The 21,251-nt window shown below is 54.8% G+C and overlaps 6 protein-coding genes across 6 annotated transcripts; 2 read left to right on the top strand and 4 right to left on the bottom strand.

Moving 5' to 3' along the window:
* Positions 1 to 1,045: 1,045 nt before the first annotated feature.
* F5Z01DRAFT_251092 (short-chain dehydrogenase/reductase SDR) lies at positions 1,046 to 2,078 on the bottom strand. The gene has a single exon (XM_046258494.1). It carries the CDS (start codon positions 1,982 to 1,984, stop codon positions 1,217 to 1,219), a length of 768 nt encoding a protein of 255 aa, XP_046116058.1. The 5' UTR covers positions 1,985 to 2,078; the 3' UTR covers positions 1,046 to 1,216.
* A 1,371-nt stretch (positions 2,079 to 3,449) lies between these two features.
* F5Z01DRAFT_638772 (uncharacterized protein) lies at positions 3,450 to 3,806 on the top strand (the record flags this gene model as incomplete). Its single annotated transcript, XM_046262401.1, has 2 exons — positions 3,450 to 3,597; positions 3,649 to 3,806. The coding sequence occupies 2 exons, from the start codon at positions 3,450 to 3,452 to the stop codon at positions 3,804 to 3,806; spliced, it is 306 nt and encodes a 101-aa protein (XP_046116057.1).
* Positions 3,807 to 4,354: 548 nt separating this feature from the next.
* On the bottom strand, positions 4,355 to 8,781 carry F5Z01DRAFT_626354 (uncharacterized protein; the record flags this gene model as incomplete). Its single annotated transcript, XM_046261477.1, has 3 exons — positions 4,355 to 4,645; positions 4,697 to 7,882; positions 7,930 to 8,781. The coding sequence occupies 3 exons, from the start codon at positions 8,779 to 8,781 to the stop codon at positions 4,355 to 4,357; spliced, it is 4,329 nt and encodes a 1,442-aa protein (XP_046116056.1).
* Positions 8,782 to 11,572: 2,791 nt separating this feature from the next.
* Positions 11,573 to 13,832, top strand: F5Z01DRAFT_682892 (calcium spray protein; the record flags this gene model as incomplete). The annotated part of the gene is made up of 2 exons (XM_046265801.1): positions 11,573 to 13,743; positions 13,802 to 13,832. The coding sequence occupies 2 exons, from the start codon at positions 11,573 to 11,575 to the stop codon at positions 13,830 to 13,832; spliced, it is 2,202 nt and encodes a 733-aa protein (XP_046116055.1).
* Positions 13,833 to 14,153: 321 nt separating this feature from the next.
* On the bottom strand, positions 14,154 to 16,608 carry F5Z01DRAFT_251021 (uncharacterized protein). Its single transcript, XM_046258493.1, has one exon. The coding sequence runs from the start codon at positions 16,340 to 16,342 to the stop codon at positions 14,519 to 14,521; it is 1,824 nt and encodes a 607-aa protein (XP_046116054.1). The 5' UTR covers positions 16,343 to 16,608; the 3' UTR covers positions 14,154 to 14,518.
* Positions 16,609 to 18,401: 1,793 nt separating this feature from the next.
* On the bottom strand, positions 18,402 to 19,061 carry F5Z01DRAFT_676367 (uncharacterized protein; the record flags this gene model as incomplete). The annotated part of the gene is made up of 1 exon (XM_046265247.1): positions 18,402 to 19,061. One exon carries the CDS (start codon positions 19,059 to 19,061, stop codon positions 18,402 to 18,404), a length of 660 nt encoding a protein of 219 aa, XP_046116053.1.
* Between the last annotated feature and the right edge of the window lie 2,190 nt (positions 19,062 to 21,251).

The raw sequence follows: 21,251 nt of genomic DNA, 5'->3' as shown, positions 1-21,251 counted from the left end.
GCGTGCGGGGGTGGACACTGGAAACGGTGGCAGTCCGTCGACGGCACTTTTTTATGCTTCTTGGCACATGCATATGATTGTTGGCCGCCGCCGCGAATCAGCATGCTCAATTCCTCCATCGCCCAGAAGTCCCCAAGGCCAAGCCCACCACACGTCGATCTAGCGCCGGAATGGCAGGTCAGCACGCAGTGGCGTCGATATGCTTACTGCTGCCGCATCCACCCGTCGACAGCCTCGGATAATCAGGAATCAGCCAGTGTCCATCGGTCAGATGGAGGCACTATTCCATCCGCTCCTGGCCGGCGATAAGATTGCCCTCCTGTTGGTCGTGTGATCAAGGCCAGCTGTGTACTACCTACCCTGCACCAGGTCATCACCATTCATCATTCATCGTGCGCAGCATGTCGCTACAGGCCCTGGTATAGGTGCGAAGTGGTAATCAAAGTACCTGCCCTACTTAGTTCCGGTGGCCTGTGCGGGATGTTTCCGGGGCCACCAGGAGTCGGGACCCCGTAGCTCCGGTGGTCTCCACTGTATCGGCCCGGAGTCCCCATCCCAGCCGGAGACCTCGACATGGAAGCTTTCGAATGGAGTACGTGCTATTTGGACTTGCCAATGTGGTTTCTCATGAAGATCGTCGAAGCCATAATCGGATAGATTGCCTCACGTTTGGGCCCAGGACATGCCATACGACAACATCACACGAGGAAGCCACCTTGAAGGAGCGTTGCTGGCATTCACTCCCAACGTTGGAACGCACTCATACTTCCCTCTCTTCATATCTCACTTGGTTCCTTCTTAATTCCCTGGTAACTCTACCACAAGAGTTCCACAAGACGCCTGCTTTGCCAAAACCTCTCACGGTCCACAGGTAGTCCCGGCTTATCCTCCCTGGCCTGCTCGTCTGAAGGTGGACGTGGTTGGCCCAGCTCCCCATATGGAATTCCATAATTTAAGTCTATCCACGTTTCTCATACAGACGAGATGGAGCTGGAGATAGACAATAAAGTTTGCTGATGGGCTTGTCCTTAATATAAAACGGGTTGATATGCTCTCTCCTCACACAAGAATGTGGAGCATTAACCATTTAGAGCGCACGCTTTGAAAGAAGATGCTCTTTTTATCTGAATGACCCTAACAATAAATACAGTAAATGTAATTTCCATCGTTTTCAGTTCCACTGACCAAAGAACCCGCCGTCCAACAAGGACCTCCATCAGAACGACTCCTGCGCAGGCCTCATGTCCAGCTCATGAGTCCACAGAGAGGATGGCTGCTTCGACAGATACAAGTACAAATTCCCGACATCTTCCGCCCTCATGCTGACGCCCGTCGACGTCTTCGCATTGTCCTCGTCGGTAATGGGCCCGTTGGCAATGGTGTGCACCACGTGGATGCCAAACTTGCTGTGCTCCTTGGCGACCGCCTGCGCCAGCATCCGCACGGCGGCGCGCGACGCGCCATACGACGCAAAGGTCGGGTTGCAGCGCAGCGCGCCCAGCGTGCCCGTGAAGATGACGGTTCCCTTGACCGCACCCTTGGTGTCCTTGAGGCTGGTCTGCCCGCCGTTCTGCGCGTACATGAGCTGGATCGCCTCCTGCGCAAATACGACGGCACCGGTGGAGTATGTAGCGATGCTCTCGTTGAAGGCCTCGGGTGTCTCCTCCAGGAACGGCTTCTTGTCGGCGTGCTTGACGTGATAGACGGCGAGGCAAAGCTTCAGGCCCCGGAAATCCGGGTGCGTCGCGATCTGCCGGAACGCATGGCGCAGGTTCGCGGGCTGCGTGTCGGTCGCAAAGGGTTGCAAGACGCCGCCCTGGGACGACTGGCGTAGATCCGACGCAAGAGACTCGAGTCGGTCCTTGTTGCGGGCGAGCAGCGCGACGGCCAGGTTGCCTCTCTGCGGGTCGGCCAGGACGCGCGCGATGCCGGCCCCGGACGTGGGGCCCGCGCCGATGATGATGGCAAGTCCGCGAGGCGACATTCTGGTGTTTCTTTATGAGGAGGAATTATGAAGTGGTTGGACCCTGGGGCCTGGGGGAGCTGGTAGTCCTGCTTCTTATCACACACAGGTCTTGGTGGACAAACAGCCGGACTTGACGGATCACGCGAGTCTGTGTGCATGTACCTTGCTAAATAGTCGAGTAATGCGTGTTGAGAAGCTTGACTGATGTCATCGTTCATCAACATTCATCGCTAGTCTATTTCCAGTGTCGAACAGTCCACGGTCTAATGCGCATTGAGACCAATGAGTCTTGTGATCAATATGCAACTGGCTGACAGCCACGGCACAAGACCCGGCGGACCTGCGGAGATGTGCTGCGTGGAGTGTTGTCGTCAGGATCATTCTACATGAGGGAAATACACAAATCGCTACGCAAGGAACGACGCATCGCATTGACCATGCAATATTACACACTCGGATTCCCGAGTTCCGAGCCACTCCAATTGCTTCACGACTCCGACAATCCCACAACGGGAAGCGTACAAAAGCTATCATCGATATTCACCATCCACAACCCCCTTTATGGTAGCAAAAGGACCTCAGAAAGGTTCATTGAGCCCAGTTCTCACAGAAAATATCTGGTTTCTAAGGGACACTAGGATTTGGAACCGACTTTGATGTGCTGCCGCCTAGTATAGGGTAGCCTACCGTTGCCTAACTCTCGAGGGAATCAGCCCAGATGATGCGATCAACTGTTCAAACTTCATGTTCCAAAACACAAAGGTCTGCGTAGTGTGAATGATCATTTTTACCCTTCACCACAATTCAGATGGTATGTCAACATCAAGAAGCCGGCAAATTCTTTGCAAGCAGGTCCCGTGCTCTGACTTCTGAGCACAATCCATCCGCTATGCCTCCCTAAATAACTGCGTACCATTCCTGGTCCTCCCTTCGTGTCTCGGACCAACCAATGAGGCCGCATCGCCCGCTCATCAACTGCCGTTAGCACGGAGACTGGGCGCTTGATTACGTTCCAAGAAACTGTTTCGTCGTCAGGGATGGCTGTACAGGAAGCAACGTACAGCAGATCATGACGATTAAGCCAGCAGACTGGAACCCAGCAGTGCCTAGCTAGGAAGGGCAGTGTTGATCAGAATCTGCTCTTCCTCGCAGAAAAGAGTCTCTCACTGCATATTCTCGTACCCAGACGTCAATCCTGATCCAAATCATCTAGACCACAAGGCCAAGTGTTACGTACGCATCACATCGCAACAGGAATGGCCTTCTGAGGACGATCACGATACCCGGGCCGGTGTCTCAAGCGATCACCAAAGTTCGTGCGCGGCCCTTGGGCAATACGCATGCCATCAGCCTTGTTCTCTGTCGGTATAAGAAAGCTCGAGGCGCTGCTGCATCCTCGGTTTGCTTCTTGACAATCACAACTTCCAAGCCAATCTTCCACTACACTCAGACACTTTCTACACACCATCCCAACACCGCCGTCATGCAGTTCTCCACCCTCGCCGCCGCCCTCTTCCTCGGCTCTGCCGCCGCCATGAGCCCCGAGATGATGAACAACAAGATGGGCGAGGCCAACATGAAGATGGACATGGCCGCCCGCCAGGAGATGGCCCAGGGTGGTGCCACCCTCGGTAAGGACACGCCCCATCTGCGTTGAGCCACATAACTTACATCCCTCTTAGGCTCGCTGCTCGCGGCCCTTGACACCATCGTCGGCCAGGTGGGCGACAAGGTCAGCGGCCTGCAGAAGCCCGCCATGGCTCTGCAGGACGCCATCAAGGACTTTGAGGATGCCGCCAAGGACGCCAAGGCTCCTGAGGACGACAAGAAGGACAACTAAACGGGCCTTGACATAGTGGCAGGGAGCCTCTGTGGCAGAGAAGCTTTGCACAATGCTCACGGGACCCGCTAGATTAGGCTCGGTTTCTGCCCCCTGCATTTAGTTTAATGGCAAGACAGAATGTTATGATTCGGAGACCTCCAGTGCTTGCAATATGTATCCCATTCGTGACGTGTTCATGCAGTAGCCAAACGACGACGGATGTGGTAGGGAACCTCATCAACGAGTGTCGCGGTGCCGGTATAAAGGGGGCGCCTCATCATAGCCCCTACAGCTTTCCATCGAAGATCGAGGGACAAAATAGCCATGAGTGGCAAGTGCTTCATAAAGAGCTAATAAGTGGTCTTTGTAAATGTCGTATCATCGTCTAGCCAGTCCAATTGTATCCTTCCCAAGCGCAGAAACGCGAGACCATATAAAAAGTGCAGTAATATCAGTACCCCAGATTCAATGCGCTGAGAATCGCCATATCTAGGCAAAAAAAAATGAAAAATAGCAAGCAGTTAGCACCATCGGAAATCAGAGTCTCCGTCATTGAAAACGCCGTCCTAGTTGTTGTCTCTCGCCGCGTCAGCTGGTCTTCCACTTCTAAGCTGTGAGCCGACAGCGCCATCCAGGAAAAGTCCCTCGCTGAGCTTCTTGGTGACAGACTCGGGATCGGGCTCGTCGGCTCCGATAAATGTCCAACTCTCCTCGTCGTCGTCGTCGAAATCGCCTCCCTGCGATGCGCTGGTCGATGCGGGTACGGGATGATTCTTGCCAGCCTTGCGCTCGACGAGACTCTTGGAATACTCAAGATCGCGATAGATGGCCTGGATGGCCGTGTCAACCCCATCCTCCTACACCACGTTAGCATATGCTCCACAGAGTACACTCCTGGCAAGACTTACTGCGCGGATCTGTTCACCCAACACCCGCGCCTTCACAATCATGCGCTCATTCCTCGTAGCCTCCCAGAGCGCCCGGCCAAATGCATTGGTGCCCCATTTCTTCAGTGCAATGCCCACGCCGAGATCTTCCACTCGCCCAGCAAAGAAGTTTTGGTCGCCAAAGAAGGGTCTGATGATTGTGGGAATGCCAGCGCGGAGACTGGCCCCCGTCGTACCCGAGCCTCCGTGGTGAGCCGCCGCATCGATCTGCCGGAAGAGCCAGTCATGTGGCGCACTTTTGATCACGAAGATGTCAGACGGCATCTCGGGTTCCTCTCGATGTGGTGTTGGGGCACTGCCGTCTGTGCCAGTACCACGTTCGGACCAGCCTTTGGACAATATGCAGCGAACGTCGGCCTTCTGGACTGCATCAATGACTTCTCGCGTCATCTTGGGCGTATCGTCCACAATGATAGATCCGAAGCCGACGTATACCAGTTTCTTGCCATCAGCCCTCGCCTTCCTGATGAATTCGGCGAGATCTGACGGCGGCTCGTAGCCGCCTGCCTCGTCCAAGAACCAATACCCAGTCACGCGCACCCAGTCAGAAAAGTCCAGCGGGGGCGCCACAACGCTTGGGCTGAAGTTGTACAGAAAGGGTACCTTGTTGGGTTGCATCTTCTCCAGGCTCGTGTTCGGAAGACCTAGGGTGTTGTTCCGCCATCGGTTCACCTGGTAGGATGTGGCTTTCCAGAACAGGTTATCGAACATGATGTATGTCATGTAATTGTAGGCACCTCCCAGCCGGGACTCTGGCATGACGAATGCGTGCGGATACGCTCTCGTGCGGGTCCATGGCATGGTGAAGGCTCGGAAATAGGGTATCCTCAGTCTCTCGGCGATGTGAATACCAGCCATGGCTGAGGGCGATTCGATCAAGAGGTCTGTGTCCTGGCAAGCCTCCCAGGCAGAGTGCAACAGGCTGTCGAGCCACCCTCGGAAGGTTGCGTTGGCTTCGCGAAGGAAAGCAAGGGTAAATGTCCCATGCTCAATGCAAAGCCGCATAAGCGAGCCCGGATCGCCTGCTATTTCAGCAAAATCAATGCCGTGTGACTCAATCCACGGCTGGAACTCTTGATGTGTCGCAATCTTTACTTTGTGTCCGTCCGCAATAAGCCCCTTGCACAGCGCGATATATGGCTGCACATCGCCTCGTGAGCCGATGGTCAAGCAAGTGATTCTCATAGATTCCTTGGGCTTGAAGCTGATGATCGACAAATCCGGGCCCTCGAGTATTGTTGGAACATGCTCGAGGCCAGTCGTGCGCAGAGCTTGTTGCGGCTCGTGGTCCGGATTACCCATCTCGCGGGCCGACTTGAGTGCGTTATGCTCAAACAGGGCGGACTGCTCCTCAGCCTCCTCCTCCTCGTAGAGACGTCCGGATTCCTTCAAGTACCGTGTCGTTTCTAGACTCCTCAGTAGCGTGACCGCACAATCGTCCCGGTCGACCGCCAGGTTGAACTCAAAGAATATCTCCTCATGCCCCTTGATAATGACCACGAGCCCCGAGTATCCCAGCCGAAAGCCTTTCTCCTTGTGGACATTCTCCACATCCTGCAGCGGCAGGATGAGTTTAGTCCGCGTTCCTGGTAGCAAGCTACGGAAACAAAAGTAGCGATTGCTCAAGTAGATCTTACCATAGAGAGGTAATACACGGAACAAATGGCCATAGTATGTAGCTTGCAGTTTCTCGGCATCCGGTAGGGCAAAGTGTGCACGGAACCGCTCGTGCGACATTTGCAATTTGCCTTCAGAGTCCTTCTCGAGGTCGCCGTCATCGTCGTCAGGCCTTACCGCGGCAGGGTCGTCATAATGCTTGCGTTTCCCTTGCCACATGCCGTGCACCTTTTCCACATATCCCATGGATTCAGTCGCCAAGAGCGAACTCATCTTCTGGCGGGTGCGATCGAGATAGTCAACAAAAGCACTAGCTCGTTGAAGCGATGAGCCCCCCATCTGTGAAATACTTTGCAAGGTTGGTGTTGGGGGCTGTGCCTTGTCGCCAATCTGTTCATGCTGTGTATTGTGCTGGCTCGATAGGCCCGAGTACGTAGCCAAAGGTGCAAGCTGCTCCCTAGCATGGGCCTCCCGGCTCTTCGAAGCATTCGAAGCATGGCCGTCCGTGGACCGTGGCACGGTCGGGCTCTGGCGGAAGACAGCACTGTCGGTGAGAAGCTGACTAGCTGAGGGATCTTCTAGGGATGAAGCGCCCAGGTTCGAAAAGCTTGGATCCTCAACTGACGATTGTAGATAGGACTCTGAAGATGCGATCGGCGACTGAAGTGGCTGAGGCGTTCTGGAGCCACCTTGTCGAGAATGACTCCTGGACCTGCTGCTGCCGCTAAAGCCCCTGCTGTGAGGACGAGCATCGCGCGGGGCGCCCGCCGTGTCGAGACTTCGCCTGCCAATACAACGAAAAGCATCCAAGCTTGATTTCCGGGATGCGTCTGGGCTCGCAATAGGGCTTGTGCCGCGTGGCGACTGCGGAGGCAATGGGTATAGAGTTGACTTGACCGTCGAGACTTGCAAACGGGGGGCAGTGCTGGCCGTCTTATCCCCCCTGGGCTGTGAAGATGGAGCAGGTGCCTTGAGCACGTCGGATCGTTCAGATCCATCGTGGGATTTCCTCTGGTCGGCGCCCCGTTCCTCCACCATGATCTTCAAAACATCAATGGCCTCCTGACCAAGCTTGAAAAAGGAGAAGAAGTATTCGTCCATGGCCCATGTCTCATCGTTGTCAATAACGCGGATTTTGCAGGTCTCGGCGAAGTCTGTCATGTGTACTTCTTCCACGTCCATAATGTTCGCGATAGGTAGCGCGATCTTTACGCTGTTGCCCTCGTTGTGACTTCTGAAGATGACTCGCTGTAGGGTCTTCACCCATTCCTGTGCACTGGCCTCGCTGTCGGCACGGAACCTGTAGGTACGATGGCGCGTCACGACTTCGAAGCTCATGCCATCCTTGTCTTTATCGGTGCTGGATGCAGAGATGCCGTATCTGAGGTCGATCTGCCCGTGCGGAAAATACTGGTTCTGGGTGTCGCGATAGTAAGAGAGCACGTCACCTTTGAGCCGAAAGTAGAATCGAGTGTATCGAGGATTTCGCTTTCCTGTCTTGGCCAGGAAGCCGGATTTGAGAACTTGATTCTGCTCACCGTCAGTTGGGGAACATGGCACTGGGGTGTGAGACTCACCACCGTCCTAGGCACGTACGCATAGAAGCAAATGTGCTTCTCTGTGATGTACAGATACCCTTGCAGCAGAACGCTCTGCAGCAGCCAGCAAGGATACTCCTCGATGACCAACTCCGGTTCGTCGAATTCGAAGATCTCCATCATTCGATTCGCGAGAAGAACAGCATCATTATCATCATCGTCGACATCGCTGCCCTTTGTTACATCGGGCGCGTCGAAGCTGGACCGGCTCGCCATTTCGGCATGCGCTTCAAGCATCCGACTCATGACCGGTGGCAGCCTGTCGGTCGAAACCGTTCGTGTGAGTTCAATAGCAGGTGGCCTGGCAAGATTGCCAGTTTCATTGTCCTCGCTTTCGTCCAAAGTTTCACCGTGCGGAGGCAGCTTCCCTGGGGCGCTTTTGGATTTCGACATTAGGCGCGGCAACGAGGGCAGTGACTTAAGAAGGCCCCTGCGCCCTGACACCCTGCGACGGTGACTGCGGCCCTGCTTCTCTGTTCTGGACGGAGGCTGGAATATGGTCGTTCGTGACAGGTCCTCATGTTCCCGGTGCCTCTCCCCATCGCCAGTCCCTTCAGCATCCTCGTCACTGCTACTGTCGTCGAATCTCTCGTTGAAGTCCACCCTTGACCCAGCGGCGGCTATCAGGCCAAAGATGCTTTGGTTCATGTTCATTGGTAGTGTTGATGCTCGTTCGGAATCCTCGTCGTCTCCCGACGACTCATCGCTATCTCGCAGGCGTTCGGGCATGTTCGTATCATATTCGCGCCGCTTCGTCTCGGCTCTCCTAGTGATACGACGATTCGTCGGGGGCGAGCCTGGCCTCGCGGGCGCTGTGACCTCTGGCGCCATCGTTTGGCAGTCGACACGGATACAAAGCCGAAGTTGCGATGTCGAGTATACACAATTAGACGTTTTTTTCTCCGGCAGGGCGCTGCGTGATAGTTTGGCGTGCGCGGGCGATATTTGCTTTTAGCTAAGCCACGGCTTCTGGAGCCATCGGTTTTGGCATGTGCTTTTGTTGTGAGATGTTGGAATGTCTACGAATGCATGGCAAAGAAAACAGGCTACCTGGACGCTTGCTGACTCCTCTGCGCAGGGCAACAAGGACTCATCGAACAGTTTGTAGGACGACTCATGCTGCCAGACCGTGACCTGAGGTTGTGATCACGCTGTTGGCGGCGGCCCAGCTGGACAATGTCAGGCGGGTCCCGCTGTGGGAGCCAGAGACCCCTGTAGCCGGCAAGTTAGAGCCTGTGATTGGCGTGAACGTATCTTCCTTATCGATATGGGGCATCATGACGACACACGCGTCCGCGCTGAATGCGGTCTGCGAGGCTTGCTATCATCAAATCCTTTGCCCTTTACATATAAACAGATAGTAGTGGATATGGACATTGGACTGATGAAGGCCGGCCTAGCATGTTGTCTCTCTGTCATTCTCCTAACAATCAATTGTTGCCTAGCCGCTACTTTTACATGTGATAAGTGATGATCATGTGCTTGTGGTGGGGTCGCGACGTCGGGGCCCAAGGCAGGCAGGCACCCGGAGGGTCCGCCTGTCGATTGACAAAGCTCTAGACTACCCTACGCATTTAAGCACTTTACAATATCTGAGTTAGGTTCATCGTGCAGATTTTATCAGTATCCTGCCCAACGACCAACATGGGAATTTACTTTGTCTCTCTTGGTGATTCCTAAATTGCTCCGAGAGCCAAAGTTTCGTAGCGAAGTCGGCAGTTTTTGACACATTAATTGCTGGCACGAGAAATAAAATATCGTATATCTGAATATCGTAACTGTACGGAAGTGTCATATTTTCCGCTGCAAATGCCACACCACGCAACTGAAATGGTTCGTGTCTACGGATACGTATACTCGTGCACAAAGTAATCAAGCTGCGAACGCACCTAATAAGTTGTAGCCTATCATCCTGGCCAGTTCATCTGTGTACTATACGTTCCAAGCCACTAGAATGCGTCCTCCTCACTTGTTAGTGGTCCCTGCAAACTCTACGACCCAGACGCCTAGAATCAATGAACACGCAATCGATAATTAGAAGCCAAGAATTGGCAGCACAGAAATGCCGCCCGGCAGACTGCTATGTGAAACGCAGCGAGGCAGTGCAAGATCGTTCCCGATCCAGCGCATTTATACAACCCAAAGGGCTGCAAGCTCTTGCTAACATGACATTAAAAAGTAGGCGAGCTAAGACCTGTTGCTTCACTGGCATGGAATCATTCTTGTTATATGAGGAAGCTCGAGGTTGAGACTCATGTTGCGTGGTCTTGTTGCACAAGTGGACGCTGTTGAAACTCGAGAATGGCTGGCGGGTAGATGGCATTGTCAGGCGCTTATGCCAATCATGCAATATGCTACGTACCTTACCTGCAGGCCAGCGGGTTCAGCACGCCGCTCGAATTGCTCCGTATGCAGAATAGTAGTGTAAATACTTATTATCGTCTAGTTCAACAGTTCATGTTGCGAGAGGGCATTGACGGTTGTCAGGGGGCACACCGGGAGGGTCTAGAGTGTCTATTAGTGCGGATACGAGATGGCGGGGCCGTGGACTTGCAGGCCGCTGGAGGTACTTGGTCTCCCGAGGTGGCTTGGTGGCGAAAGAAGTAGTGCACAGCCTTCGGGTCCCCGCGCTACTGGATTGCTCAGGGGGGCGCTAACAGATCAGGCGTCGTAATGGATGCGTGCGGACATTCCAGCACCAAGGTGGCTCGACTGTTTCGGGTCTGTCTGACTGCGCGTCCAGGCGAAAGGTCGATCAAGCACCTGGTCAGGTAATTAGCAGCGTCTCTCTCAATCTCGTGCAACAGCTCTCTCCCTCTCCCTCCTCACCTTCACTCTCACTCGACTCGGCAGCTCATCATCCAGGCGATTCCGCTTGTCCGCTCGCTAAATATCCTTTACTTTATACCCCGTAGCTGTCTGGGTCGCAAAAAGCCAAGGTGGTAGTGGTTCCTTGTCCTTGTGGGAGGGACTGGACCAACCGCACTGAGCAATTGATCAAGCTGCGCCAGCAGTGCCCACCCGCCCAGCCAACCAATTTGGCCCAGACACCCAAAACTCCAGCCAGTCTGCTGGCCTATCCGTACTGTCGCCCCCGTTCGACTGTGCCGGACCTGCATTCATCATTCTCCCATACCTTACCTTACCACTCCAGTCTTTCTCCCGCTCGACTTGAACTCAAATTCGATTCAATCAAGTCGCATTCCCACTCGATCCGGCGTCGACCCATTTCCTCCCTTGTCTCTTCTCTCGTTTTTCCCCCAACTCAACCAACACTCGCTTATTCTTCACCGCGACTTTCAGCGACAGCGACGATAGAACGACTCACCCGCCGCAATCCCGCTTGCTTGGACTCTGGCAACGCACCGTCGTCATCGATCGCTCCAAACGCTTCGCTCGTTCTCACACAACTGCATCGACTCGCCGTGTCGTCGTTGAACAACGTCTGCGGAAGCTCCCGGCGCTGCGTCGACTGCTGCTCTCGCTAGTCGACTCTTTTTGACGGTCGCCAATCGCTTGCGATCAACGAGGACAGCGCCAATCACGACAAAGACGACGACCGCATACAATCATCAAGATGCGGTGGCCTTCAAAGGCATCACTTCTCTCTGCATTGGCAACGATGGCCTCGTTCGCCGATGCCGAGAGGATGCTTATCTCCAAAGCGCTGAGCACCTGCCAGAAAGACTCGGATTTCTCAGCCTCCCTCTTCCACGTCCAGTACACGCCGGGTAACAACAGTGCCAAGATAGAAATGGCTGCCACGTCCTCGGTTAAGGGCTACGTCAAATTCGACCTTGCCATCACAGCCTATGGTCTTGAGGTAGTTCGCCAGGTGCTAGACCCTTGCGACACGGAGTTGCAAGGTCTTTGCCCCATGCAGACAGGCAACAACGACTTTGGATTCCCGATTCCTGTGCCCGAGAGCGCGGCTAGTCTCATTCCTGGCATCGCCTACACTATTCCCGACCTCGACGCCAAGGTCAGGGTGTTTGTCAATATGACCGAGACGGGCGAAAGCGTGGCGTGTCTTGAGGCTGGGTTCTCCAACACCAAGACCGTCGACTTGATTGGCGTGAAATGGGCCACGGCCATCATCGCAGGCCTTGCTCTCGTTTCGTCTGCTGTCATGTCCGGCCTCGGACACTCGAATGCTGCCTCGCACATTGCGGCCAACTCGCTCTCGCTTTTCGGATACTTCCAGGCCCAGGCAATTGTTGGTCTCACCGCTGTGCCTCTGCCCCCCATCGTTCAAGCTTGGACGCAGAACTTCCAGTGGTCCATGGGCATCATCCAGGTGCCTTTCATGCAGGACATCTTCACCTGGTACCAGCGCGCGACTGGCGGCGACCCTGCGACCCTTTTCGACTCGCTGCGAACATACTCTGTCCAAGTCCGGAAGCGTGACATGTCCACCCTCGAGACTGGCCTGAGCTTGTTCAAACGTGGTCTTGCCATGTCCGCCGACGCTGCCTCTACCGCTGTTTCGCACATTGCCAAGCGCCAGAACATCGAGCTTAGCAACGGCAGCTACCTTGTCTACGGTATCCAGCGTGTGGCTTTCCGGATGGGCATTGAGACGACCAACCTGTTCATGACCGGTCTGACATTCTTCATTCTCTTCATCGTCTTCACAACACTTGCCGTCGCCATTTTCAAGGGTACTCTCGAGCTGGCCGTGAAGCAGAAGTGGATGTCGAGCGAGAAATTCCTTGAATTCCGCAATGGATGGATCACAGTCCTCAAGGGCATCCTCTTCCGTGCCACTCTCATTGGATTCCCCCAGATCACCATCCTCAGCTTGTGGGAATTCACTCAGATCGACTCACCCGCCATTGTCGTGCTGGCTGTCTTCTTCATGCTCGGGATGATCGCGACGCTCGCATGGGGCACCTGGAAGGTCATCAGCATTGCGCGTCGTTCTGTAGCAATGCATCGCAACCCGGCCTACATTCTCTTCTCGGATCCCCAGGCGCTGAACAAGTGGGGCTTCCTTTACATCCAGTTCCGCGCCTCGGCTTACTACTTTATTGTGCCCGTCCTGGTCTACACCTTTGTCAAGGCTGCCTTCGTGGCACTGGGTCAGCACAGCGGCGTCGCGCAGGCCATTGGCCTTATCATCATCGAGGTTGCCGCTCTGATCGGCGCATCGGTCCTGCGCCCCTGGATGGACAAGAGCACCAACTCGTTCAACATTGCCATTTGTGTTGTCAACTTCCTCAACAGCATCTTCCTGTTGATCTTCACTAATGTGTTTGGCGCGCCCGGCTTGGTTGTGGGTGTCGTCGGCGTTGTTCTTTTCATCCTCAACGCGGCCTTTTCGCTTATCCTGCTTCTCATGGTCATCATCTCGACAACGGTCATCTTCTTCCGCAAGAATCCCGATGCTCGTTACCATGTCATGGCTGACGACCGCGCCTCATTCATGAAGTCGCAGACCCAGCTCAACACCACCACCGAGCTGGACGCCCTGGCGGCGACCGCTCGTGGAGACAAGAGCGGCTACAAGTCTCACCTCGATCTTGATGACGACAATGAGTCCTTGTCTTCGGACAGCATGCGTCGCCGCACCGATTCCTCGGCCTTGGACGCACCGAGGTCGCCCATCAACCCCTCCATGCCTCTCTTCCCTGCCAACAGGCCCGAGAGCCCATTCCGTTCCGCATCGCCAAGCCCCTTTGGCGCGTCAGCGACCTCACTGAGCCAGCAGCAGAGCCGGGGGCAGAACAATGCAAGCCCGGCCATGCGGTCAGCTCACAACCAAAGCCCGCCCTCGCGAGCAAACAATGCTAGGTATGTTTTGAAATCATCAATGCTAGTTGTATGTCACCCAAGCTAACTTTTCAAAAAGTCCATGGCAGCGTGGTGCTGGTTACGACTAGACGAGTACAAGCCAAAATCGGTACACCACCTCGGTTTTTGGACTTTTGTGTGATTTGTACACTTTCGCCGATACCCATCCTAGGGAGCTCGTTGGGCACTATGCTGCGATGCTCCGCATCAACTAGGGTTCGTCACGTTGCGACCACCGCGTCTGCGAAAATCAGTTATTACACCGGCGTTCGGTTTCCACAAAGGATGGATAGGGGGCTGTACATATATATGGCCACAGGCTTCAGGCTTGGACAGCTTGTGGATGACGCTTGCGTTGCGCTCATTGAAATTTCTTCCATTTAGAGTCACTGTTTTAGTTGGTTGGTTCGCTTGTCTGTGATTATAGCGAACGGCAAGGATGAATTACAATATTGTTAAATTTTCAACAGCCACGTCTCCATGTTTTTTTGCTGAGAATTATCATAGTCTGGTGTCGCCTCTACAATATTACAGGCCCCCGAACCGTCAACCGATATAAACGCCCATTGGAAATCAGCGTCGCCAACACGCAAGGAAACAGTGAGACCAGACCAAGCTTTGAAGTACAGGCCAGTGTGCCATGATGTGAGGAACTATAGAGGATGAAAGGCAGGATAGACCAAGGAAAAGATTGCTGCTAAAGACTGTCTGTTAGGGACTTGGATCAAGTACCTGGGATATTCAAAGACGGGCGTGCGCGCGCGGATTCCGCTTGTCAGAAAAAGAAACCTTGCTCAATGAGTCGATCAACATCGCCGCCTGCTGCGGCCACAGCCTTGATGGCTGCTTCACTCAACTTCCGTCGTCGATCGAGCGCCTCCTTCTCACGGCGCGCCTTTGTCTTGGAGCTGCCGCTCGGGGCGACGCCGCCCATGAGCATACCGCCGTCGTTGGGCGTGAAGTTGACAAAGCCGATCTCGCCGGCGGACGCGCCCGACATGCCGCTGCCGCCACCGCTGACGTCGCGCGATCGCCTCTTCTTCACGCTGCAGGGGGTACCGGGCATGCTGGCCGGGAGACGACCCGAGGCACTGCGGTTCGAGGCCACGGAACCACCCGAGCTGTGGCGCTTCTGCGTGGAGCTTGGTGTACCACGTGTCGGGGAGGCGGAGGGTGCCCTGTTCTTGTGTACGGGTGAGCATGAGAGATGCCTGGCGCCAGAGGAGGGGGCGCGCGGTGGTCGATGGGGTCGTTCGGTCGCTGGGATCGGGGGAGGTGGTGGAAGGGTGGTTTGCGCGTCCAGAGTCAAGGCGCTGCCGACTGCGGCCTGGTGTTGTTGGTGGTGATGTTGCTGGGCTTGGGGTATCTGGATCATAAGCCCTGAGGCGGCCGTGTCCGGGACCTGGTTTTGATATTCATACGGCAACTGGGTCTGATGCGCATGCATCGCCATGTTGACATGGGCGTTATTTTGGTCCGCAAACTGCCCATTGACGTTGGCGCCGTTGGCAGCCCACCAGCTGGCATCGCCAGACATCATGTCCGATCCGTTCCACTCGACTTGTTGTTGCGGCACGTTGCTCATGGCTTGGCGCTGGCTCTGTTGGTGTCCTTGCTGCTGCTGCTGCTGCTGCTGCTGCCACGCCATATCAGGGGGCACCTGGTAAGACTGGACATTCTCAGAGTACTGCGAGCTGTGCTCACTCTTGATGTCTGGGGATCGATGTCCTGGGCTGATAGGGCCCTGGTTGAAGTATTGCAGAGCATTGGCTGGAGGCAGGGGTGGAATATCATTGAAGGGATCATCGCAGGCGCCCTGCACAAAGTTCCACGATGAGGAAGTCTGCTGCTGTCCCGCATCGGATGTATACGATTGCTGTCGCTGTCGCACCTTGGCCATAGCACGCGGTCGTTGTCTGGGAGCTTGCAGAGGTAGGGGTTCGCCCACGGGAGAACCTGGGCGATCGATAGGCTCTGGCTTTCGAGTTTTTGGCCTACTCTTCCCCGTCGCTTTGCGAATTGTAGAATGGAAGGCTTCCTTGATCTTGTGACTGGTCGTCTTTCGGACAACCGTGTTGGGCGGTGTTGGGGACGAGGGTTGCGACATGGATGTGTACTTGAGCTTGGTCGGCGAGCTCAGTGTCATGCCCTCCATGCGCGGCAGTTCAGTATCTGAAAGAGACCCGCGGCCAGTATTAGCCCATTGGGGCGGTTCGAGGATGAAGCTTGTCTGATCGTAACCGGCAGACAGCTGGGCAGGGTCGATGTCGTAGCTGGCCGAGGAAGCTGGCCCAACATGCGAGCTGCTCGACAGGCAATCGATCTCATCGGCCGTCGTCGAAGACCCATTGCTTTCAGGAGGCGCTGAGGACATCAGCCCTTCAGGCATCCTCGGTACTTCATAGTCCCCAGCCAATACGTCGGCAGACGCGTTCGTCGTCGACGTCGGCGCAAAGGCTCCAGTGCCATCCAAGTCGAGAAACTGCCCCAGGAAATCGGTCGAATCATCAGCTGCGACATTGTCATGATCCTGCCATAGAAACTCGCGCTCCAATGGGGCATCTGCGCGATACTGCTGCTGAGTGTCCCAGAACGCCATCTTGCTCGAGGGTAGCGAGTCGGGCGCACGCTCTCGCAGTCGCTCAATCTGGTGAGGCTGCTTGAAGTCTGCTTAGCGATACTGAAGAATTCCGGTTTAATCGAGTGAACGTTGCGATGAAGCATTCATGGGGTGCATCCAGGAAGGCGGCCGTGTAAGTTGAGCGCAGCAGCAAGTCGTCGACATTAAGAAGCGCAAAACATGAGAAGGAACCCAAGATGGAATTGTGTCTCATGCGACCGCAACATTGCGCGACGGGTCGCAATGGCAACTAAGAACGCCCGTGGCCAACGGCACTGGCTGCGCTGGTGACTTGGAATGTACCGACATTGATGTGCGCCGCTGCATTCCAGTGAACAGAACGTGAGATGCCCGGTGTGCGCAAAACAAGGGAAGCAGTCCAATTCAGAATTAGCCACACCGACAGAATGAATGCTTGGTACTGCAAACTCATACTCAGAACATACCCGAGTGGTCAAAACGTTGTTCTCTCACGGAGTCTGGCGCGATGTTCGCCGAGCTTCTGCAGACGATGCGATGCGGCTGACGATGGTCTTGCCGAGCTCCCGCGCCTGCCCGTCTACAACACGGACTAGTGTGCTACTCTAATAAACCGTCTGCGTCGGTACAGTTACGATAGATGGAGGAAGGGTGGAGAAGTAGGCACGAGGTTGGCAAAGATGAACATGTTGGCTGCTTGCCATAAGCCCTGACAGGATCATATCCACTCAATAGCGTTTGTACTTTCGCTTTAACGAGCTGAGTAGGTAGAAACACCGACTTCAGAGCTTCCTCCAAGGATACGATTGTCACAATCAACCAAGCTGATTTCCCTAGCACGACTTGGCTTGAGAACCCGAAGTACAACTCGGCCTGCCGCTTGAAGTGAGGCACCTACGCCGGAGACATCACGCTGATTCTATTCGCACTCGTTCAAGGTAGCTTCTCATGTGCTCAATCATAATCCTTCTTATACTTGGAACGCGTCGTAGGTGTTGAAGCTGTCACTGTGAGTCTTATCTACGCCCGCGTTCGCTAGGATGGACTACTTCATACATGCTTGATCGCGATCTCCCACATGTACTTTGCTTACCCCCACAAGGTGCTAAGCAGAACGATGGCAAAAGCTATGAGCAACTCCGATCGCAATACTTGGATTTCTGTAAAGAGTGGCAAATGTTCAAGGACGTTAGGCCTGGTATGGACTCCGAGGACCATACACTGGTCATGGATTTGACTGGATGCCTCATCGATGGCCATAGATCAGTGTTCTGAATCCTTCGATCCATACGCTCAATTGCATTACCATGGCTCAACATTGGGTCCAAGAATGGAATTGTCCGTTGTTGCGGCAGGCATACCTAGACATGCTTTGTGAGACATGATCTTGTTCGCCCTTTGAGCCGCGTGTCTCCCGGTGTGATCATCAGGTACCATCACCATGCCAACGCGAGTCGGCCTTCGTGTGTCAGACAGGCTACATTGATGGCCTGCACTGACTGTCCGTTCGGTGCCTGTATGCGATCCTCTTCCACATGACTATGAGGAGACCCGGAGCTACCCTGCCTCGCCTCACTAGGGATCGCCCAGAAATGCGGCAAACACACGTCCGAGTACTCGCCTCGCCATTTCATACCCATGATCCACTCCTGACCACTTGCTGATGAGGGTCAGCGAGCGCAGCCGGCGAAGCATCCGCGGTATGTACAGTGCCGCTCGAGTTTCGGAAGTTCAGCTTTGTGTGCATCGCATGCGTGACACCGAGCGCACGGCGCATGGCCTGACCGCCACGAGCCTGGCTGACGAGTCCAAGCAGCTCCGGGATCGTGTCGCTAGCTGTGCGTGTTCATTGCCAGTCTGCGACATGGCGGGGCTGATTTGCTCGAGTATTGCCGAGCCATGGCATTTGCTGCTGATTTACACAATCGCCTCAGCCTCAGCCTTCTTTAAGGCCATGCCAGAGAATCTGGACCTGCGTACGTTCCGTGAACATGAGGGCAAAGAAGAGGCGAACGCTTCCGTCGAAACTTGCAAAACTTTCACAAAGCCGGACCTCGTCTCAACCAGGCGCGGCATCTTTGCTTAGACATCCCTCGACCTTGCGTCGTTTTCTTCGACGCATGCGAGGCCTGTTGCGAACCACGGTAGGACACCTGGCAGCCGCGTCGGCCGATCTCCGAAAAGGTAGAAATGTGAACAATTCGTCGCCATTGTCCTCATCTGTCGATTTTCTGAGCATTCCTGGTACTGCGAGTCCTCTGCGTATGGTCTCCTCCACGTCCATTTCGCTTTTGTCGGCGGCGATGGGCTCATTCGTGTGCAGCGCCGCAGGATTGTGACCTTGTGCAGACGTCGTTTCAGAGTCGGCCTCTGGTCTCTTGTGCTTTGTGGCACAAAGATGCTCTGCAAGTGCTGGTGCGTCATGGGCGAGGTCTGAGCTGGTCCCGACGTTTCTGGGGGACTGCTGGATGAGGCTCTGGCGTTTCATGCGCTGCGCGAGGCGCTCCACGGGCTGGGAGCGTCGTCGTTGCCTAGCTTCCAGCAACCTGGCTGCTGAGGGCGACGAAGGCAAAACCCTCTCGTGGTGATGAAATTCGGCGTCGTCGGAAGGTAAATTATCTGGAACGATTGATTGGAGCCACGGATGGATGATTTCCGCGGCGAGCGTGTTCCTGTCGAATGGCTCCTGGCCTTGCCCGCCAGCTTGTTGGTCAGCCATCGCGTCCGCCTTCCTTCAGCGTCGAAGCTAGCGACGACTGTGGGAGAACTTGCACAGTCATGTGGGCGCTGTTGATGTCAATCTTCTGGCAAGATTTGGGAAATAGTAAACGAGAAGAGTGAAGCGGCAGCGCAAAGCCTAGGTCAGATCCACGGTCGCGGAAACAAGGCTCTATCTAGCTGCGGGCTCCAGTCGCCATTACCAGGCATTATGTTCATGGATCGATCATGGTCCATCGATAACTTGAAGGTTGCACGGCGGGTCTGTAGCGGGTGTCAGCTTGCCCTGTGCCGCCAATGATCAGGCTGTAAACTCACTAGATCAAAGCACCAAGCCACTCTAGGCGTGACCTAGCCTGGGTTAAGGTGCCTGGGCCCAGCAGCGTGGCCCGACGAACAGGTGGCTCCCAGCCGGGCCGGATGGGCCTAGCGTGCCCAATGGCTTCCATGTCACCATTTCTGAACTAACTTGGCTTCTACAATTTTCCGCGGTGACAACATGAAGAGAATGCGGTCGTGGTCTCTCGGTGTTTGCGCTCCTGAGAAAAGTAACCAGTAGAAACGTTCGAAAACGACTGGAAGCTACTGTTGGCGAGTGCTCAAAGTGACCGTCGCGCGGTGCAAGCCAAGTGGGACGAACGAATGGAACCCCTCGCCCTCTGCCGCTGCACATGGACAAGACAAGCAAGCCCAACCAAGCTCGTGGACCGCACCCTGTCCATGGACCATCACGGCCGCCAGTGCCCAGTGGTGTGGACATCCCCGTCCAGTCTTCATTAGTGGCATTGGTGGCCTGCAGCGTTACATTCGGATACTCGGACAATGTTGGTAAGAGTCCAGCGCGTCGGGCCATCTTTGTCGTCTCTTCTGCGAATTCGTACGAAGTATACTACAAATGTGACTTAACTTGCTCAAAGATAGGCGCCTGGGACTCGCCTTGTCACACGGGCATCGCATTGCACTGTCCGTCTCCCGCGACTGGCTATTGGCGAGCCATCACGCCACACGAGTGAATCCGTCAACTAATTAGCGACTGGGCACACAACGGGCACTGGCATCACATTCACACGGAGAAAAAATCAAGCTTGGATGCCCGCTAGCCCCCAGGCTATTAGCAAGCGATTGACTTTGGGTAGGTTCGTCGAGCCTTGCGATCCGAACGAGACCTTCTCGAAGGCTTTTATTTCAGGGTGGTGTATTCCAAAGTTCCAGACGACCTGGAACCTTTCGACCACCCGGAACCGCCCGAGGCGCGAGTTCCTCGCCACTGCCGCCCTTGGACGAGATGCGCACTGGAGGACTTGAGTTCGATGTTTGACTGGAATGGTGGCGAGGCGATTTACTACATTTGGCAGAGTTGTATCCTCGCCTAGCCGATATATATTATTCCTTGTAGCTACGCGCTGGCGGTGATGCTCTCATTTTGGGCACGCTGATCGGCCACTGTCAGTGCACTATGCAAGCAAGTGGATCAAGTATTCGGCTCCTGCATCCGCGCATGCAGTCTAACCTATCGTAAGTTCTCGACAAAGTCGCTAGCGCTGGTGGTCAAAATCTAGCCTCCTTTAGTTTAGTGGTATGCATCTGTGCCTGTGCGAACGTACAGACCTCACCCTAGCCCTGTGCAGAACTCAGGCCTATAAGGATCGATGTAGCGCAGTAGCCACTGATTGATTGGCACCACTTCGAACAGGGATCCTGGTCAGCCAAGACAGACCAGCGCTAGCGACTTTGTCGAGAACTTACGGTATCCCTAACCCTGCCATATTTGGCATTGTCTGCGATAATTACCTTTCTAGAACTTGCAAGAGTAAACATCACATCTCGTTCGATAACAGAGGCTTAGCGATTGAGTATACACGGGGTTTTTCATTAGGCATGGTCTTGCTATCGAGTATGCCTAGTATGCTGGAGACATGGCCTGACATTCGGAGAAACCAACTCCAAAATCTGTGCTGACGGGCCAGGCCCTTTTTGTCCAACGATTCTTCATCAATTCCCATAAGCTCGCGCTGCTGACGCGGCTACATAGCGACAAAATGGCATGGTTTTACCGCACCTGATTCTGCGTGAGATCTGTTTGTCATGAGCGACACGCTAGTAAAGGGGCTAATCGGGCGACAGCATCGCATTGTGTTGGGGTCACTGAGCCGGTGAGCCATGGAGACCTGCGACTCGGCCTGATTGGGCC

This window comes from Emericellopsis atlantica (assembly GCF_019669845.1).
Source record: "Emericellopsis atlantica unplaced genomic scaffold F5Z01scaffold_23, whole genome shotgun sequence".
Taxonomy (NCBI): Eukaryota; Fungi; Ascomycota; class Sordariomycetes; order Hypocreales; family Bionectriaceae; genus Emericellopsis; species Emericellopsis atlantica.
This window is presented reverse-complemented; position numbering and strand designations above follow the sequence as displayed.